This window comes from Callospermophilus lateralis, chromosome 12, assembly GCF_048772815.1.
Source record: "Callospermophilus lateralis isolate mCalLat2 chromosome 12, mCalLat2.hap1, whole genome shotgun sequence".
NCBI classification, from domain to species: Eukaryota; Metazoa; Chordata; class Mammalia; order Rodentia; family Sciuridae; genus Callospermophilus; species Callospermophilus lateralis.
In genome coordinates this window covers 111,313,054-111,333,708 of record NC_135316.1, presented here as the reverse complement: position 1 = coordinate 111,333,708, position 20,655 = coordinate 111,313,054, and the positions used below count along the sequence as shown (strand labels likewise).

Sequence of the window (20,655 nt, the reverse complement as noted above, 5' to 3'; positions counted from 1 at the left end):
GAAATCATTCCCAAGCTCCCTCAGCAGAGCTTCCCACCCTTTCTGAGCAGTGAGGCGTGTGCCCAGCACGCCGCACCCCAGCCTGGGCACTGTCCCTTCTGGTTCTGAAGGACTTGGATTTCAGAATCTTGAAACTGCTGCCTGGAAGAACAGCCCAGCATCTCGGTTCAGCAAGCGCTGGTGGTGCAGAGTGCCTGGGACAGCGCAGGGGCCTGCTGCACTCAGGTTTCTGAAGTTCAGGTGGCTCCTCACTTCTGGGTGCCAGCAGGAGGGAAGCTTGGGGCCGCCGTCGTGTGCTTCAGGCCAGGAGCTCTGTGGTAGGCCATGCTTGTGAGTGTCCTCCTCCCAGCAGACAGGCACAGGTTGTCACCTTGAGCTCTGGTGGAGTAACCAGACGCCACGCTGTGTTGTCCCCACCACCATCCCCACCTTGAGCCCCGTTGGACCAGTTGCAGGTGTTGGCCAGGTAGTGCCTGATCTGCCAAGAGGGGCCCGAGCACCTTGACCCTTTGTTTAGTTTTCTATCAACATTTCATAACCTGGAAGTTCTTTAAAGGATGAAACTAATGAGTGACATTCAGAGGACACAAGGCCACACATTTCTAGAAACTTAGTGCATAGCGAGATAGATACATTTGTTTGAAATTTCTAGAAAAGGCAAAGTTATAGAAACCGCAGGGGGTGGTTGGGGAAGAGCAGAGGGCCAAGGTGGGCTCCAGAGGCTCTAGGGCAGCCATACTGAGAGGCACGCCGGCTCAGGTCCCAGGCGCACGCCCTGCCCCGCCCCTGGGTGGGCACGCTCCTTCCAGGAGGTGCTAGAGTTGCTCTGGACGTCTGCAGCCAGCCCTGGTGCCAACAGCCATCCCGGTGCCTGCAGCCAGCCCGGGTGCCGACCGCCAGCCCGGTGCCTGCAGCCAGGCACTGCAGAGGCTGAGGCCGCCCACGTGGTCGGGTCAAAGTTTTTCCCATTGGTGCCACCTGCGGAGATAGGAAAGGAGTGCCTGGCCACTTAGAGGCGCTGGACAGCGATACAATGACCAGTATAAATGTCAGCAAGTGGGCTGAGGGCGGCCAGGGAAGGACAAAGGCAGCAGCAGGGTGTGTGGTGCTGCCTCTGAGATGGAGAAGTTCACAGCCGCAATGCTGCTGGGGAGCGTGGGCGACGCCCTGGGCTACGCCAATGTCTGCAGGGAGAACAGCGCTTTGGGCTCCGTCCAGGAGGAGCTGAGGAAGATCGGGGGACTCGACCACCTGGTGCTGTCTCCCGGAAAGTGGCCAGTGAGTGACAACACCATCATGCACTTGGCCACCGCTGAGGCGCTTGCCACAGGTAGGGAGGCCTGGGCACTCGGGCACTGCTCAGGCAGGGGTGGGGTGCAGGGGCGCCTCTGAGCTGGGCCTGGAAGGCGGAGTCACCAGGGTCCCTCGGGAGTTCAGGCCTAAGTCCTTTTCTCTCGTGGTGTCTCTGGGTGACAGGATCATTCAGAGACAATCAGATACAGCTTTGAACAGCAGCTTCTGGTAGACTGTTGGTCAAGCCCAGCACCCTGTCTCCACTAGGGGCGGCCCCGGAGCCTCCGCTTCACTGCTGTTTTGGTGTGAGCAGAGCAAGGGCTCGCTCCTGCATTAGAAACTGAGTCTTCTTGTTCTTGATTTAGTGCATAATGTAAAATTAAGACAGCTTAAAACTTGGGAGCATTCATACACTAGCCTTTGGGGATTACATCTCCGTTCCAATGAACTAAGGCTGAAGATCTGCTGAAGTGGTTCATCTTGGACGTTGCTTGTTCATCGTGTATTCTGGAGAACACTGCAGAGTCGCCTGGATCTGGGGGGACAGTCTCTTAAGCTGCCCCACCAGAAGCAGGTTGATCTTAGGACCAAGCAGATTTTATGAGTTTCGGAGAAACAGTGGTGCATAGAAGGGCAGCTCTCCTGCAGGTCCCATGCGCTTCAAGTCCTGCAGGTATTATCAGTCTGTCAGGGCAAAGCTGAGGTCTGAGGGTGGCTTCTAAGTCAATGGGTTTCGTCTATGCCTTCTCGTCGCCATTCCACTTGCCGGCTGTGAGCGCGCTCAGTTTAGCTCTGTGGTCATTGTGTAGGAATGCCATCGCTCGTCTCTAAATAGCCAGTGAGAGGGCTGGAGCATGTCAATAAGATAAGAAGCCACAGCCTGCTGAGAGTGGTGTCACCACAGTTCTGGAGCCTGTGTTTCCTGCTTCTGTCTTCAGCAGGTGTGTGTGCCCTCTGCCCTCACCAGCAGCAGCACCATGCCCTGAGCCCAGAGCTGTGGTGCCCTGCAGACTGCCAGAGCCCAGCCCAGCACGGTCTATCCTGGCTGCACACAGCGGCACCTGCTCTGCCCTGGGGTCTGGCACTCCGTGCTCATAAAAGGCACAGCCACACACAGGCCCACGTCCTGGGCCCCTGTCAGGCTGTACAGTTACTATGGAGAGCACCTGGGATCCCTGGGACACAGCCACCCGAATGAAGCACGGTAGGAAACGGTGCGGCGTTGTTCCTGAGCTAGAGGTCATCCCCACGGGTGGCGACTGCCAGGCATGGCAGCAGGTGGCCCTCGTATGGTGCCCGTCTTGGCCTCCCGATTAGATCATGAGACTCACAAAGATCCCTCTTATCACTTGCCCCTCTAGAAACAGCAGCAAGCACATTCTTTCAACTCGCTGACGCTCAGAGTTGAAATCTCACTCAGTTTTCACACCACCTGTTTTGTTCTTTAGGTAACAGGCTGCAGCCTGTCGTCGGGGGCTTCCCAGGCACATGACACCTGCGTTTCTGCCCTCGGGTGTGCAGCTTCCTGCAGGACTTACCCCAGGGTAGGGGTCCTCATTCCCCACAGGGGAGCCCAGTGCCACTGTGCTACAGGAGAGGGACTGACATGCAGAAAGGCTACACAGCCACATGAGTGACAGCGGGCTAAAAGCTCAGTCTGGCCCTCGCTGTTTTCACCTGCTCTCCTGACCCCCAAGGTCACAGTGGCCATGCAGGTGTTTCCATGACCCCGATGCACAGTGGCTCTTGAACATGTCTCTAGATCAAGCAGAGTTCTACAGATGTGTGGCCATGTGGCCTGGGCATCACCCAGTTGGGTGTGTCCCACAGCATAGAGCAGAAGCTGACCAGGCACGACGAGTGCAGTGGGCGGAGCCAGAGCACAGTGCCCAGTGCAGCACCATCCTGGCTCTCCACGCTCAGGTACCAGGCCGCAGGGACTGCTCGTCCCCCAAGAGCTCGCCCTGAAGCCCAGCTTCTCCGCTCCACATTCCCACTCACCTCTTCCCACTGAGGAAGCTGGTGCCCTGGGGCAGCGTGGAGTCCACAGACCACAGGGGAGCATGGTGAGCCCAGGGAGGCTCCATCAGCTGACCTGGGCCTTGTGCTTCTGATGGTCAGCAGAACTGTCCACTCCCAGGCCAAGCACAGCTAGTTGGGCAGAGGGCTGCCAGAGGGTGCCCCTGTCCCTGGCCAACCCCAGCCCTTTCCTCTCAGCAGTGCCCTCAGGGATGCTGGTCTGTCTGCCCCTCATCATAACAGGCAGTCTCCCTAACTGGCCTGTCCTTCAGGAGCCCAGGGGGATGCCAGGGGGACTAACGGGCCTCCACAGCACAGCAGTCTACAGCCCAGGATCCTGCTTCCCGCTCAGACTCAGCTGAAAAGGCTCTCTGCTGCCTTTGACCCTGTGCTGGGCCAAACCCAGGCCTCTCATAGGCTCGAGCTCCCCACCTCGCGGTGCCCACCCCTCCCTGCACCGTTTTTTTGTACTGGGATTGAACCCAGGGTGCTCTACTACTTGGCCACATCCCCTTTATGACTTTTATTTTGAGCTGGCGTCTGGTTGAGTTGCCCAGGTTGGCCTCCAACTGCAATCCTCCTGCCTCAGTCTGCTGAGTTGCGGTTTACAGGTGTGGCACCACACCCAGACTGCCACTTTGGTCTTGTGGATTTTATTTTGCTTTACAGGAAGCAACTGATGTTAAATACATAAATTTTGTGGCATCTGACTCTGGAATGAAAGTAATTACTTTAGAGGACTCAAGAAGGCCAGGCTGGCTGGCCAGTATGGAGGGAAAGCAGACCGTCTGTAAAGGGGTAGCATGGTAGACTGTACCAGAACTCTATCCGCTTACCGACAGCTGGACGACCTCGGGCCCAGCGCCCCCAGCGTGGCCGGGCAGGCCAAGACTGGCTTATTCCTGCAGGGTTGCCACATGGGCCCCTCCCTGGAGGTGTGGCACCCATACAGGGCCTCAGAGCTGGGTGCCCTATGGCTCATCCAGGGAAGGGCCACAGGATTGCATCGCAGGACTCTCCATTGTCCAGGGGGCTCGGGGGCTGGGCTGGAAGGCTCATTCTGCTGCAAGCTGTCAGTGACCCTTCCAGCCTTCTGTGCCATGGCTCCGCAGCATGGCTCTGGTCCAGCCACGAGAGGTTTCTGGGTTTTAGGCCCTGTTCTTCCCAGGGGTGGGCAGGCAACTGCCCGTATGATCCCTTCCCTCCTCCACGTTCCTGCCCCCATCATCACAAAGGAGGAGGGAGCAGTACCGATGCTCACAGCACCATGGCAGCCCAGACACTCTGAGCGCAGCCCCGTGTAGAACTCAGCGCAGCACCGGTGTGGCACAAGATGCTGGGGGCACCCCACACTGCCTCGCCTGACTCAGCCCACTCTCAGAGTGGTCAGGCACCTTGGACCCCCGCATCAGGGGTGACGCCCACCATACTATGGATCAGCCTAGTGGCCAAAACACTCAGCTTTGCAACTGAAATCCACTGACCTGCTCCCGACATGAACAGGAATCGCCTCCCTGAATGTTATCTGGAAACAGGAGCCAATGTGTGGGATCTGCCTGCTGTCCAAGATGCACATGCCCAGGCTCAGTGGGGGCAGGCTCCATGGGGACTGGCTTTTTGCCCCCAGTGCCCATGGTCTTTGAGGGATTCGACTCCATATTTGTCCCCGGGATATGCTTTATGGAAACATGGGTACAGCGTGGCCCTGCACAGGGTTCCTATAGGCCGAGACGGTGGCTTCGCGGCCAGGAGCAGGGATTCTGCTCAGTTTTTCTCTCACGTGGACAGAGCAGTTAGCAGAGAACGAGAGTGTGGGGTCTCCCAGGACAGGCATGGCAACCACTTGACACCTGGCTCACAGGGAGACCCAAGGACGGTCTGCATGTCAGTCGCCTCCGTCTCGGGCTGGCTGACAGGCCCCATCTCTGCCTCCCCGGTGCCGGCCCCGACTCCACACACTCACTGTCCATGTGACCTCTATCTGCCTTCTTCCTCCCTAGACTTCTGGTGCCTAGATGACCTGTACCGCGAGATGGTGAGATGCTATGTGGAGGCCATCGAGAAGCTTCCGGAACGTCGGCCAGACCCAGCCACCGTGGAGGGCTGCTCACTGCTGAAGCCAGATAACTACCTCCTGGCCTGGCACACACCCTTCAGTGAAAAGGGTCAGGGAGTCTGCCCCATCCCCCGAGCTTCTTCCAGGCCCACAGACATGGGCACTGGGGTTGGCCCTGATCTTCTGCGGCCCACATGGGCATCTGCACATAGGCATGGCTCCCCAGAGGGTTCTTCCTTGGTTCTGGGGTGCCGGGGGCCCAGGGTGTGCAGTAGGCAGCCCAGCCTCTTCTCCTGCCCTCTCGCGACCCGTCATGGGGCGGGTGCGCTGCAGACCTGGACTCGGTCTTCAGGGGCTCTCCCTGCCATAAAGGTTCTCCCTGAGAAGGCACAGAAACCCCGGTGGCCAGGCAAGCTGCTCCAGCAGCCCCAGGTGGCCAAGGAAAGACCCGGTGCTCTGGAAGGGGCAGCTGGAGCAGGGGCAGACTGGCCACAACCAGGAAGGCCTGTCACCTCTGTGGTGCGAGAGAGCACACAGGGCTTCCTGCTGGGTGGGTAGAGGCAGCCCCTGAGAGGAACTCTGGCATCATCTGTCAGAGTCACGTGACGGACACCCCTGATCTGGCACCCTCCAGAGGTGTAACAGACCCATAGTGACCGTCCAGGAAAGCAAGTGTGTGGGTGCCCTCTGCAGTGCTTGTGGGAGCAGAAGCCTGGAAAGGCCGCGGGAGTTGGCGCCTGTGGGTGTCGGCCCAGGCTCCAGGCAGTGCTCTGCCACTGCCCCGCGGCCCTGCTGCCCTGCGCGGTGTTTATGGGAAGGACGGGGCAGGGAGAGGCCACGGGCGCATCTGCCCAAGAAACTTCTCTTGGCCATGGAGACAGAGCAAGGCCAAGGGGGTTCTGGGCTTTAAATCGGCTTTTGTTTCAAACACTTTGGTTCTTGTTCTCTACCTTGTGATATGCACGACTCTTACTATAAAGAACTGACTGGGCCGGGCTGGGGCTCAGCTGGGGGGGCTTGCCTAACCTGCGAGGCACTCGTTCGACCCTCAGCACCACATATAAGTGAATAAATAACAAAGGCATTGTGTCCAACTACAACTAAAAAATATTTTTTAAAAGAACTAATTTGAATATTTTTATTTTTTAAGAACACACAATCAACTGACTTGGTTTCTAATCTAAGTTCTGATGCCACTTTGTGACATTGAACAGGTCTCTGACCGCTTATAGCCAACATTTCTCTTTAGACTTTTTTTTTTTTAGTTGTAGATGGACACAATACCTTTATTTATTTATTTATCTTTATGTGGTGCTGAGGATCGAACCCAGTGCCCCACATGTGCTAGGCAAGCGCTCTGCCACTGAGCCACAGCACAGCCTCTCTTCAGACTCCTAATGCCACCTCTGTCCACTCTAATGGGAAGGACCCACGGAGGCCTTGCCTGTGACTTGACTGTCAGTGGCCCTCCCGGTCCCTCTTGCCTCGGGCTGGGAACCCTGAGGTCGGAAGCTGACTTGGTGGTGTCTTTGTCTCCAAGTGTGACTCCAGTCAGCCTCAGGAGCTGTTCACCTTCTGGGACTGCAGCTCCGACCCAGAGCCTCTCTGCTACTCCAGTTTCCTACTGCAATGATATCTCGACCGCTTATCTGCATGTTTATCACATGATTTTCATTTTGGAAAATCCTAGTGTGTGCAAGAGTAGAGAGAAAACGATAATGAATGCTGGCCCACATTTAAGGTTCTGCAGGCCCGCCTCACCATCAACCTGGGTGCAGTCCTGTGCAGGGGCAGCGCAGGGTGTGGGAGGAGCCTCTCCCCATCACGGTCCTCACTGTCTCCAGCTGGTCTTGTTCCATGCCTCCCACGTGCCGTGTGCCCCTTAGGTGGATGTAAAGCAGAGAGCTCAGGTCAGTCCACATCCGTTCAGAAGACGGAAGGAGGCAGTTGGAGATAGTTCTCCCCGCTGGGTGAAGCCTCAAAGCACAAAGCTACGCACCTTGCTGTGGTGTGGCAGTGTCTGTTCCTGTCCAAACCAGGTGGAGTCTTGGTGCTCCGTCCAGCAGGGTGGACAGAGGCCTGGAGTGCTGGGGGCCTGCCCTGGTCAAGGGCCAGTGCAGCTGCTATGTGACTCCTGAAGCTCCTCACTTTCTCTCTCAAGGGATTGCTTTAGGCAGAAGGCTCACACCAGAGCCAAAGGGGTGCCTATGACCAGCTCTTGGACATCCAGAACTGTGAAGATGGGAGTTATGGAACATAAAATGTCCACTTCCTTTAAATGTCTGTTGACAGACACCAGAGCTGGGTCAACTGTATCAATGACATATGCAATAACTTCTGGAACAAAGGACTTTGCCAGGAACGCGGAAGCCACTTGGTCACGCCTCATGGGCCTTGTTCATCAGGAGGGCACACCACCTAACCCTTCATGCACTGTAGCCATCTTCAGAGTGGCCTGCCATTGTTCACTCACCCAAGTGACATCCCCCAACAGGAAGTTGGCTTTATTCTTTAAAATTGTTCACAGAGTTTTCCTACATGATCCAACATACAACAGAGAGATTATGTATCTTTTTTTTTCAGTTTGCATACATGGAAAAACAAGTATGTTTTACAAAGTTTAACTGATAGGCACTAGCAGGTCGACAATTTAAAATCCGTGAGTTGAGAAATTATCTAATAAAAATGATCCCAAATGACATTCTGATGAATGTGCTATTACATGAGGTTTTACACTCTAGAAATGCTTTGTGCTGCTAGGTTGCCAGAGGTGGGCTTATTGGAGAAAGAGTCTGACACAGGGTGCTCATCTCCACCTAGGCTCAGGATTTGGAGCTGCCACAAAAGCCATGTGCATCGGCATGCGGTACTGGAAGCCCGAGCGGCTGGGGACTCTGATCGAAGTCAGCATTGAGTGTGGCAGAATGACCCACAACCATCCCACAGGTAATGCTGGCGCCAGACAGGTGCAGGCCTGCCTGCTGAGGGAACCCGGCCTGGAGACGTGGCAGCACTCAAGCAGGCTGGCTCCTGTGATCTCCCTGCCTCTTGGACTGGAAATCCGGGAGGCTGGGCTGACCTTCCCATCTGGCTGTTTTGGAGGAATTGGGCCATTTCTTCATCTTGCCTAAGGTCTTTCACATGTGAAGGCAGAGTCAGTGCCAGACCCATGATGGTGGGAGGTTGGGCAGGGGAAAGACTCTCACTGATTCTGGGTTTGTTCCTGTTAGTCCAAAGAGAAAAAAGAGAGGTGCCCTGTGGTGCGACTCTGCACGGAGGCAGCACTGGGAGACTGGACACTGACCAGGGAGAGGCCACCTCGCCCTGCCTCACCTGCCACAGGATGACGGTGGCAGCGGCACTGTGAAATGACCCAGGGAACGCTGGCAGTTGGGATGCTTTTCTTCCCCAGTCTGTGCTCTGGGTGGGTTCAGACAGACCTGGTTCTGCAGCTCTGTGACCTGGAGCCAGGGCCACCTTCCTGAGCTTCGTCTCCTGGTCTGCACAGCAGGCACACTGGTAATGGCACGGGCCGCACCCCAGGGCCATCTTTCAGAGCCAGGCTCTGGGAGTGCAAGGATGAACTGAGTTGACAATGTCACCCTGAACACAGGGTCCCACAGATGGCACAGGGAGGCCAGAACTTTCTGGAACTCTGGACTGTACAACGTGGTCCAATATTGTCCTCATGAGGACAGATCAGGAACCCTCTGCTGGGCCTGGAGTAAGTGGCATGGTCAGCTCATCAACTGAGCCACCCTCGCTCACAGCTTGCACGTTGGCCTGGGAAGGCAGGTGCACAGGCTATAGGCCAGGGCTGCTCAGAGACCAGGCCCTGAGGGCCAGCCACAGCGGGCTCTCTTCCCACCTGCAGGCTTCCTCGGCTCCCTGTGCACGGCCCTGTTTGCCTCTTATGCAGTACAAGGAAAGCCGCTGGTGCAGTGGGGGCGGGACATGCTGCAGGTGGTTCCGCTGGCTGAGGAGTACTGCAGGAAGACCATCCGGCACATGGCAGGTGAGCACTGGCTTTCCACAGCAGCTCCTCCGGGGCTCCCCTGCTCCAGGAGCATTCCTGCCAGGCAGGCCAGAGAATCCCCTCTAGTCAGCGCAGGCAGAGCTGACCTCACAAAGAAGGAGTGAGGTTGGCTGCACCTGGCAGCCACACAGCTGCTCAGAGTGGTGTGGTGCTCCAGGAGAGCCAGGCCAGGCCAGCACCCCCGTCTCTGCAGGCTCCACCTCACCCTCGCCTCCCGTTGCAGTGGCAGAGAGGAGCTGGGCTTATGCTGGAATGCCCAAGCTGACATGAGTGTCTGGTGCAACAAAGTGAAGCTTTTCATCTGGGGAGCCAGGAGCCGGGTCAGCACCCCAGCCTGACCCAAGACCCAGTTCCACCCAGTTGGGAAGGTGTGCACCCCTGCCACCAAGCCCACAGTGATCCATGACTTTTGAGGACATTTGTTCCCAGAGTTCCCATCTGTGCCCATTCACCATTCTAGGACACAAGGGCCTTATTCATAAGCATGTCAATAATAGGTCACCAGGAGTCCCATGTTTCCAATGACTTGGGTGGCATCAAAGCATGCTCTGCTTAGGAGTTCTGAAATGCTGGTTAGGAAGACTACAGCTCTCCCCAGGTGGCTGACTCACGAGCCCAGGGCAGGGGAGAGGTCCTTGGCTCTGAGAGGGCCAGGGGCCAGGTGAGGCAGCCCAGGGTCCTTTGACATTCCCACAAGTTGAGGAAGCTTTCTGAAATAGGGTGTCTGGTGTGTCTGATGTGTCCAGAAAGAGAGGAGAGGAGGGGAGCGCATGGGGCCCGGGGGAAAGGGGAAGAGAGAAGAGGAGGGGAGGGGAGGGGAGTGCATGGGGCCGGGGGTCCTGGGGGAGGGGAGGGGAGGGGAGAGGAGGGGACAGCCTAGGGCTGGGGTCCTGGGGCAGAGGAGAGGAGAGCTGAGTGTGGGGCCAGGGTCCTGCGGGATGGTCTGCTCCGGCAGTGGCAAGGCTCTGTGCCCACCTCCCTCAGTTGGAGGCGCCCTCTGTGTGACGTGGCTCCAGTGAGCCCGACTCCAGGACAGCTGCAGGCTCGTGGCCGGTGCCATGGCTAGTTCTGCTTCTGTGACTTAAGACGTGGTTCTCAGCTCCTTTATCTCCAGCAGCTCTGCTGTCCCCTGTGCAGGGCAACACAGTTGGGCCTTGTCCACAGGTGGGCTCCCTTGTGCAGTGGGTGCGAGCTGACCCCTTTCAGTGTGCGGCCCTGCTGCCCTGCCTCTGCCCTTCCTGGCAGTGCCCCCCACTCTGCCGCCCAGAGTGGCTTCTGCGTGTGCTAGACAGTGGTCCACCCACACCCTGAGGCTCCAGGGCACAGGGATCAGCCTGGTGGTTTGGACACCTCTTTCTTGCGGGTACTGACGGTCCAGAAACAGGCCTGTGGGTCTGACCGTAAGCCTGCTTGATCCGACATTTATGGTTTCTTTGACAAGAACCCAACAGGCCCCAATGTCACTGCAGAGAACTAAGTTCTGCAAGGTTCACGGGAGATGTCCCCTGGCTTTATAGCTGGAGTTGGAAGGGCTCTGCTGGCCTATGTCCATGTGTTTGCTGTTCCTTCCCAGGTGCTGACCAAGGACCTGTCCTGCGGCCAGGAGGGTGGCAGGAGGGTTTCTCCATCTCTGCTCTGCTCCCCATTTCTGGACAGGCAAAGGATCTGTGTCCACCTCCAGTAGTGTCCGTGGGCCTTAGCAGTCCCTAAGGGCCAACATGGCTGGTGTCCTAGGGGCCTCCAGCCACGAGGAGGGGACTGAGGTGGCTAGACAGGCTCTGGCCTGGAGCAGCAGGGGAAGGGGCAGGGCCTCAGGGTCTTCTGCCTGCTGCCCCTCTGAGCTCTAGAAGTGGCCCTGTGTGGTCTCTGATGTGTGCAGCTGGGGGTCTTGGCCAAGACAGTGTCCTCCTCACCAAACTGACCAAAAGTTGCCCCAACACACCTGGGGCTAGTTTTCCCGGAGGGCTCCCATGCAGCACTGGCTAAGTCCCACACGGTGCAGGCCCAGAACCTGGAGAGGGGACCCTCAGCAGCTCTGCAGCTGCTGCCTGTTCCCAGCTCTCAGGGCAGGAGGTCCCTCTGCGCACACCTGCTCCTGGGAGGGCGCGCCTCTCCCTCCTCCTGCCCACGGCCGGGACCACTCACTGTGCTTCTGTCTAGAGTACCAGGAGCACTGGTTCTACTTTGAAGCTAAGTGGCAGTTTTACCTGGAGGAGAGAAAGATCAGCGAGGACTCGGGAAATGAAGCCACCTTTCCTGAGAACTACGATGCGGAGGAGAGAGACAAGGCAAGTCTTGCCCCTGCTGGGACGCACCTCACGGTGGCTGCATTCAGCAGGGCACAGCAGCTGGTGGGCGGGTGGCTGCCGGTGGGAGGGAGGCATTGACGGTTCCACCTGGGCTCATGCCCCAACCACGGCCCTCTTCAGACCTACAAGAAGTGGAGCTCGGAAGGCCGAGGGGGACGGCGAGGCCACGATGCCCCCATGATAGCCTACGACGCCCTCCTGGCGGCAGGCAGCAGCTGGACGGAGCTGTGCCAGCGGGCCATGCTCCACGGAGGTGAGCCCCCGGCTGGGCCTTCGCAGGAGCCCCAAGGCCACAGATACTGGGCCCACCGTGGGGCCCCTCGGGAGGCCTCTGCCACCTGCACACCGGCCAGCACAGAGGCCACAGGCGCCTGCTCTGGGGCGGCCGCAGTCAGGAGGGCTGTGGCCGGGGTGTCGGGCCCCTCTTGCTGCTGCCGGTTTCAGAGCTGCAGGCTGTGTTCGGGGCCCACCTGAGGCTCTGCCGTCCTGTGCCTCTGCAGCTCTGTGCAGTCCTGGCCTGCGCTGGGCGGTCAGGCCCTGGCCAGATGAGCTTGCTCCATCTCTCCAGACAGCACCCATACCTGGGACTGTGTTGTGACCCCAAGGAGAAAGACACATGCCCCTCCCCGTCCTGGCAGGGACTTCTGCGGTCACTGTGTTTCCCCTGGGGCTGGGCATGCTTTCTCCCACTGCGGAGGAGCCGATGCTGCCTGACCTGTGGGCTCCAGAGAAGCCAGGACCCAGCTGGGCACCCAGCCGAGGAGAAGCAGGGGCTGTGGGGACAGGCGAGTCGTCCGCAGAGCCCTGTGAAGGCTGGGCTGAGCGCGCTGTGCAGACAGAAGTGACCACTGCTGCCCGGGGACTGAGTGCAGGCCGAGTGTCCTCTGGGCTTGTGTCTGCAGCACCAGAGTGGACAGCTGGGGGTGGGTGAAGGGGGAGGAGTGCTGCGGCGCCGGGCAAGGCCGAGGGGGCCAGCCTGGGCAAGGGCATCCAGCAGAGCAGAGGGGAAGTGGCCCACAGGGGCCCACCTCAAGGGGTCCTTGCCACTGTGCTACCCCCAGCCCAGCCCCATGGCAAATGCACCTCTCTGTGATGGGGTGGCCAGAGCAGAAAGCTCTGTGTGGGACCAGAACCTTGTCCGCTCCTGAAGGAGGGGCCCTGGGAGGAGCAGGGCCTGGGCAGTGACACACCTGTGTGTAAGGAGGGGCCCTGGGAGGAGCAGGCCCTGGGCAGTGACACACCTGTGTGTAAGGAGGGGCCCTGGGAGGAGCAGGCCCTGGGCAGTGACACACCTGTGTGTAAGGAGGGGCCCTGGGAGGAGCAGGGCCTGGGCAGTGACACACCTGTGTGTAAGGAGGGGCCCTGGGAGGAGCAGGGCCTGGGCAGTGACACACCTGTGTGTAAGGAGGGGCCCTGGGAGGAGCAGGGCCTGGGCAGTGACACACCTGTGTGTAAGGAGGGGCCCTGGGAGGAGCAGGGCCTGGGCAGTGACACACCTGTGTGTAAGGAGGGGCCCTGGGAGGAGCAGGGCCTGGGCAGTGACACACCTGTGTGTAAGGAGGGGCCCTGGGAGGAGCAGGCCCTGGGCAGTGACACACCTGTGTGTAAGGAGGGGCCCTGGGAGGAGCAGGCCCTGGGCAGTGACACACCTGTGTGTAAGGAGGGGCCCTGGGAGGAGCAGGGCCTGGGCAGTGACACACCTGTGTGTAAGGAGGGGCCCTGGGAGGAGCAGGGCCTGGGCAGTGACACACCTGTGTGTAAGGAGGGGCCCTGGGAGGAGCAGGGCCTGGGCAGTGACACACCTGTGTGTAAGGAGGGGCCCTGGGAGGAGCAGGGCCTGGGCAGTGACACACCTGTGTGTAAGGAGGGGCCCTGGGAGGAGCAGGGCCTGGGCAGTGACACACCTGTGTGTAAGGAGGGGCCCTGGGAGGAGCAGGGCCTGGGCAGTGACACACCTGTGTGTAAGGAGGGGCCCTGGGAGGAGCAGGCCCTGGGCAGTGACACACCTGTGTGTAAGGAGGGGCCCTGGGAGGAGCAGGCCCTGGGCAGTGACACACCTGTGTGTAAGGAGGGGCCCTGGGAGGAGCAGGGCCTGGGCAGTGACACACCTGTGTGTAAGGAGGGGCCCTGGGAGGAGCAGGGCCTGGGCAGTGACACACCTGTGTGTAAGGAGGGGCCCTGGGAGGAGCAGGGCCTGGGCAGTGACACACCTGTGTGTAAGGAGGGGCCCTGGGAGGAGCAGGGCCTGGGCAGTGACACACCTGTGTGTAAGGAGGGGCCCTGGGAGGAGCAGGCCCTGGGCAGTGACACACCTGTGTGTAAGGAGGGGCCCTGGGAGGAGCAGGCCCTGGGCAGTGACACACCTGTGTGTAAGGAGGGGCCCTGGGAGGAGCAGGCCCTGGGCAGTGACACACCTGTGTGTAAGGAGGGGCCCTGGGAGGAGCAGGGCCTGGGCAGTGACACACCTGTGTGTAAGGAGGGGCCCTGGGAGGAGCAGGGCCTGGGCAGTGACACACCTGTGTGTAAGGAGGGGCCCTGGGAGGAGCAGGGCCTGGGCAGTGACACACCTGTGTGTAAGGAGGGGCCCTGGGAGGAGCAGGGCCTGGGCAGTGACACACCTGTGTGTAAGGAGGGGCCCTGGGAGGAGCAGGGCCTGGGCAGTGACACACCTGTGTGTAAGGAGGGGCCCTGGGAGGAGCAGGGCCTGGGCAGTGACACACCTGTGTGTAAGGAGGGGCCCTGGGAGGAGCAGGGCCTGGGCAGTGACACACCTGTGTGTGCTCTTCCAGGTGAAAGTGGGGCCACAGGGGCCATCGCCGGCTGCCTGTTCGGACTGCTGCACGGGCTGGACGCGGTGCCCAGGGGCTTGTACCAGGAGCTGGAGCACAAGTCCAGACTGCAGAGCGTGGGCGCCGCCCTCCACCGCCTGTCCACGGAGGAGAAGTAAAGCTTCTGCCACTGCCTCCCAGGGCCCCAGCAGCAAGTAGCCCCCCAGCGGGAGGGTGGCCCACACCTGCTTCCCCTCCAGCTGCAGTGTCCACCTGCCACCTGACACACGTTGCCCATCTGCAGGTGGCTCCCACACCCTGCTCACCCAGAGCACTGCTGATGTGGCTCAGCCTGCTGCACGGGCACCTCCAATACAGTGTCCCCTGCGTGTCCTGGACAGCTGGTGTTTATTCTGCTGCCCAGACAGTACCGTCTGCTCGCTCACGCCAACACAGTGTATGCAGTGGTGCTCCATCTGAGAACAGCTTTTCCTTTTTACTGGTGGACACTTTTTGATGGCTGCACACCTGCACCACCTCAGGCTCCTGCAGAGCCGCCTCCCCAGGCGGACAGAGGCTCCGTGTCCTCACGGTGGGGCCTCCGGGCTCTGGGTGCCTTCTGGTGGCAGAAGCTCTTGCCTCAGCTCCCCAGCCCAGTGCGTAGCCACACTGGGCCTCTGAGGTCAGTGTCTCGGGGACACGTGGCCGAGAGGGCCAGGGAGAGTGCTCTCTGTGGGTCTGCCTGCCAGGCTTCCCACAGAAGGTCCCCAGCCCCTGCAGCCCTGCTCCCTGGGGGTGGCCGGGGCACTGCTGGGGCCTGAGGGGACACTTGTTGCTGAGGTGACTCTGGGTGTGATTTTCTCCAAGCAGCATCAGGTGTGAGTAGGGCAGCGCTGGGTGGTGGCTGAGCTCGGCCCTGGGCTGGGCCTGTCTTGGTGGCCGTGGTGTCCTTGGCTTGAGGCGCTTGTCTCTGAGGAGAGCTGCCCCTCGGGTGCGCGCTGGCCAGGGCGCCTACCACGCTGCAGAGCCCCAGGGCAGGGAGCTCGCGGTGCGGGAAGGTGGCCGAGCCCAGAGGGCAACCTAGGCTGTGGGCGCTGTCTCCTTCCGTGGGTAGTTTGGACAGTACGTGGTGTCCCCAGGTCTGTATGTCCAGCAGACATCTGGACAAGTGGCTACTGATGAGGGCCCCGCCTCCCAGGCTCAGGGGGCTGCTGGGCTTCCTGGAGTTGCGTCTGGCTCCAGGCATCTGGCCCTCCCTGCGCCCTGGTGAAGGGCCCTACTAGGGCTGGGGTGGCTTCTCAGCAGTGGCCCGGCTCGCACATCCCAGGGGAGCATAGGCGTGGTCAGGGAGCCTGTGAGACCACACTGGGCAGCAGCCCTGTCTGCACAGGCTCTTTCTGAATGGGGGCTGGGGCTGGTGTGCTTTCAGTCAGAGTCAGAAAGGCAGGTCTCGCCTCTACAGGCGCCTTCCCCTCACCTCCAGCAGAGGACGGCTGTCAGGATGAGGGCGCACAAGGGAGACCCACCTGTGGTGAGGTCAGAAAGCAGTCTGCTTAAAAGCTGATCCCACTTTGGAATGCTAGGCTAAGTAAGATCCTCAAACACCACAGCACATTTTTCCAGTTTCGCCCTCCTTTAACGAGTAAATGCAGACGTTGAGACGTAAAACCACAGAGAGCAGGGAGGTGCGTACCGTGTCTTCCCAATTTTTAGAAACTGAGCGCTCACTGGCTTGGTTTTTATTATAAGGCAAGAGGTGCACACAGCTGGCTGCAGGCCGGCTGCTGCTGACGGGTGAGTGGAGGCTGCTTGGGTCCCTGTGCCAGCCCAATAGCACGCGTGGCCTCTCTCCACGACGGGCGTGCACCAGGCATGACAGTTTGCTTTGGGTTTTCCACTAACTTTCTAGACGGACACAATATCTTTATTTTATTTGTTTCCTTTTTATGTGGTGCTGAAGTGTGAACCCAGTGACTCCATGTGCGAGGCAAGCGCTCCACCTCTGAGCCACATATTTTATTTTGAGACAGTCTCACTAAGTTGCTCAGGCTGGCCTTGAACTTGCCATCCTCCTGCCTTACTCCTGCATATCTGGGATTACAGGCAGGCACCAGAGACCCTGCTAAGCTGAGAGGTTGTTGGGTTATTTTTTTTCTTCTGCATCAGGGGTGGAACCCAGGGGCATTTAACAACTGAGCCACATCCCCAGTACTTTATTTTATTATTTTTTAATTTTCTTTTAGTTGTTCATGGACCTTTATTTCATTCATTCATGTATATGGGTGCTGAGAATCGAACCCAGTGCCTTACACGTGCAAGGCAAGCACTCCACCACTGAGCCACAACTCCAGCTCTTATTACTATTTTTCCATATTTTTTTATGGACACAACATTTTTATTTGTTTATTTTTATGTGGTGTCTCACATGTATGAGGCAAGTGTTCTACCACGGAGCTACAGCCCCAGCCCACTTTTTTGTATTTTATTTAGAGACAGGGTCCCCCAAAGTTTCTTAGGTCCTCACTAAGTTGCTGAGGCTGGCTTTGAACTCCTGATCCTCCTGCCTCAGCCTCCCAGGCTGCTGAGATTACAGGCGTGTGCCACCTCACCCAGCTAAATCGAGTTTTTCTTTTTTAGATGTTGATGGACCTTTATTTTATTCATTTGTTTATATGAGGCACTGAAAATCAAACTGAGGGCCTCACACATATTAGACAAGTGCTCTACCAAGGAGCCACAACCCCAGCCCCTGAGTTTATTTTAATATTTCCTAAGTCTCTTATCCTGTTTATCTATCATCTTTCAATTACCTATCTATCTCCTACCTACCTATTATCTGTCCAAAACTACCTATACCTATCACCTGTTGATCATCTTCTACATACCTACCTCCCATCTGTCTGCCTCTGTAACTGTATCAATCATCTACACCCCGCCTCCTGTCTCTATACCTCTGTGTGTACCTGTATCTACCTACCACCTGTCAATCATCTCTCTACCTCTGTCTGACCTGTATCTACCTACCACCTGTCAATCGTCTCTCTACCTCTGTCTGACCTGTATCTACCTACCACCTGTCAATCATCTCTCTACCTCTGTCTGACCTGTATCTACCTACCACCTGTCAATCATCTCTCTACCTCTGTGTGTACCTGTATCTACCTACCACCTGTCAATCGTCTCTCTACCTCTGTCTGACCTGTATCTACCTACCACCTGTCCATCGTCTCTCTACCTCTGTCTGACCTGTATCTACCTACCACCTGTCAATCATCTCTCTACCTCTGTCTGTACCTGTATCTACCTACCACCTGTCGATCGTCTCTCTACCTCTGTCTGACCTGTATCTACCTACCACCTGTCGATCGTCTCTCTACCTCTGTCTGACCTGTATCTACCTACCACCTGTCGATCGTCTCTCTACCTCTGTCTGACCTGTATCTACCTACCACCTGTCGATCGTCTCTCTACCTCTGTCTGACCTGTATCTACCTACCACCTGTCCATCGTCTCTCTACCTCTGTCTGACCTGTATCTACCTACCACCTGTCCATCGTCTCTCTACCTCTGTCTGACCTGTATCTACCTACCACCTGTCGATCATCTCTCTACCTCTGTCTGACCTGTATCTACCTACCACCTGTCGATCGTCTCTCTACCTCTGTCTGTACCTGTATCTACCTACCACCTGTCAATCATCTCTCTACCTCTGTCTGACCTGTATCTACCTACCACCTGTCAATCATCTCTCTACCTCTGTCTGACCTGTATCTACCTACCACCTGTCAATCATCTCTACCTCTGTCTGTACCTGTATCTACCTACCACCTGTCAATCGTCTCTCTACCTCTGTCTGACCTGTATCTACCTACCACCTGTCAATCATCTCTCTACCTCTGTCTGTACCTGTATCTACCTACCACCTGTCGATCGTCTCTCTACCTCTGTCTGACCTGTATCTACCTACCACCTGTCGATCGTCTCTCTACCTCTGTCTGACCTGTATCTACCTACCACCTGTCAATCATCTCTCTACCTCTGTCTGACCTGTATCTACCTACCACCTGTCGATCGTCTCTCTACCTCTGTCTGACCTGTATCTACCTACCACCTGTCAATCATCTCTCTACCTCTGTCTGACCTGTATCTACCTACCACCTGTCAATCATCTCTCTACCTCTGTGTGTACCTGTATCTACCTACCACCTGTCAATCGTCTCTCTACCTCTGTCTGACCTGTATCTACCTACCACCTGTCCATCGTCTCTCTACCTCTGTCTGACCTGTATCTACCTACCACCTGTCAATCATCTCTCTACCTCTGTCTGTACCTGTATCTACCTACCACCTGTCGATCGTCTCTCTACCTCTGTCTGACCTGTATCTACCTACCACCTGTCGATCGTCTCTCTACCTCTGTCTGACCTGTATCTACCTACCACCTGTCGATCGTCTCTCTACCTCTGTCTGACCTGTATCTACCTACCACCTGTCGATCGTCTCTCTACCTCTGTCTGACCTGTATCTACCTACCACCTGTCCATCGTCTCTCTACCTCTGTCTGACCTGTATCTACCTACCACCTGTCCATCGTCTCTCTACCTCTGTCTGACCTGTATCTACCTACCACCTGTCGATCATCTCTCTACCTCTGTCTGACCTGTATCTACCTACCACCTGTCGATCGTCTCTCTACCTCTGTCTGTACCTGTATCTACCTACCACCTGTCAATCATCTCTCTACCTCTGTCTGACCTGTATCTACCTACCACCTGTCAATCATCTCTCTACCTCTGTCTGACCTGTATCTACCTACCACCTGTCAATCATCTCTACCTCTGTCTGTACCTGTATCTACCTACCACCTGTCAATCGTCTCTCTACCTCTGTCTGACCTGTATCTACCTACCACCTGTCAATCATCTCTCTACCTCTGTCTGTACCTGTATCTACCTACCACCTGTCGATCGTCTCTCTACCTCTGTCTGACCTGTATCTACCTACCACCTGTCGATCGTCTCTCTACCTCTGTCTGACCTGTATCTACCTACCACCTGTCAATCATCTCTCTACCTCTGTCTGACCTGTATCTACCTACCACCTGTCGATCGTCTCTCTACCTCTGTCTGACCTGTATCTACCTACCACCTGTCAATCATCTCTCTACCTCTGTCTGACCTGTATCTACCTACCACCTGTCAATCATCTCTCTACCTCTGTCTGTACCTGTATCTACCTACCACCTGTCAATCATCTCTCTACCTCTGTCTGTACCTGTATCTACCTACCACCTGTCAATCATCTCTCTACCTCTGTCTGTACCTGTATCTACCTACCACCCGTCGATCGTCTCTCTACCTCTGTCTGACCTGTATCTACCTACCACCCGTCAATCATCTCTCTACCTCTGTCTGACCTGTATCTACCTACCACCTGTCGATCATCTCTCTACCTCTGTCTGACCTGTATCTACCTACCACCTGTCGATCGTCTCTCTACCTCTGTCTGACCTGTATCTACCTACCACCTGTCAATCGTCTCTCTACCTCTGTCTGACCTGTATCTACCTACCACCTGTCAATCGTCTCTCTACCTCTGTCTGACCTGTATCTACCTACCACCTGTCGATCATCTCTCTACCTCTGTCTGTACCTGTATCTACCTACCACCTGTCAATCGTCTCTCTACCTCTGTCTGACCTGTATCTACCTACCACCTGTCAATCGTCTCTCTACCTCTGTCTGACCTGTATCTACCTACCACCTGTCGATCATCTCTCTACCTCTGTCTGACCTGTATCTACCTACCACCTGTCAATCGTCTCTCTACCTCTGTCTGACCTGTATCTACCTACCACCTGTCAATCATCTCTCTACCTCTGTCTGTCCTGTATCTACCTACCACCTGTCAATCGTCTCTCTACCTCTGTCTGACCTGTATCTACCTACCACCTGTCAATCGTCTCTCTACCTCTGTCTGACCTGTATCTACCTACCACCTGTCAATCGTCTCTCTACCTCTGTCTGACCTGTATCTACCTACCACCTGTCGATCATCTCTCTACCTCTGTCTGTACCTGTATCTACCTACCACCTGTCAATCGTCTCTCTACCTCTGTCTGACCTGTATCTACCTACCACCTGTCAATCGTCTCTCTACCTCTGTCTGACCTGT

General features: G+C 57.1%; 1 protein-coding gene across 1 annotated transcript; it reads left to right on the top strand.

The window, feature by feature from the left end:
• Positions 1-1,047: 1,047 nt before the first annotated feature.
• Positions 1,048-14,943, top strand: Adprhl1 (ADP-ribosylhydrolase like 1). Its single transcript, XM_076872537.2, has 7 exons — positions 1,048-1,330; positions 5,313-5,477; positions 8,189-8,314; positions 9,243-9,383; positions 11,565-11,692; positions 11,834-11,966; positions 14,503-14,943. Exons 1-7 carry the CDS (start codon positions 1,120-1,122, stop codon positions 14,658-14,660), a joined length of 1,062 nt encoding a protein of 353 aa, XP_076728652.1. The 5' UTR covers positions 1,048-1,119; the 3' UTR covers positions 14,661-14,943.
• The last annotated feature ends 5,712 nt before the right edge of the window (positions 14,944-20,655 follow it).

Excerpts from the sequence above, each read along its gene's own strand:
- Adprhl1 (XM_076872537.2), top strand. The coding sequence starts at position 1,120 with ATGGAGAAGTTCACAGCCGCAATGCTGCTGGGGAGCGTGGGCGACGCC. Across the intron at positions 9,384-11,564 it reads GACCATCCGGCACATGGCAG|AGTACCAGGAGCACTGGTTC; the intron begins GTGAGCACTGGC and ends GCTTCTGTCTAG. Across the intron at positions 11,693-11,833 it reads ATGCGGAGGAGAGAGACAAG|ACCTACAAGAAGTGGAGCTC; the intron begins GCAAGTCTTGCC and ends GGCCCTCTTCAG.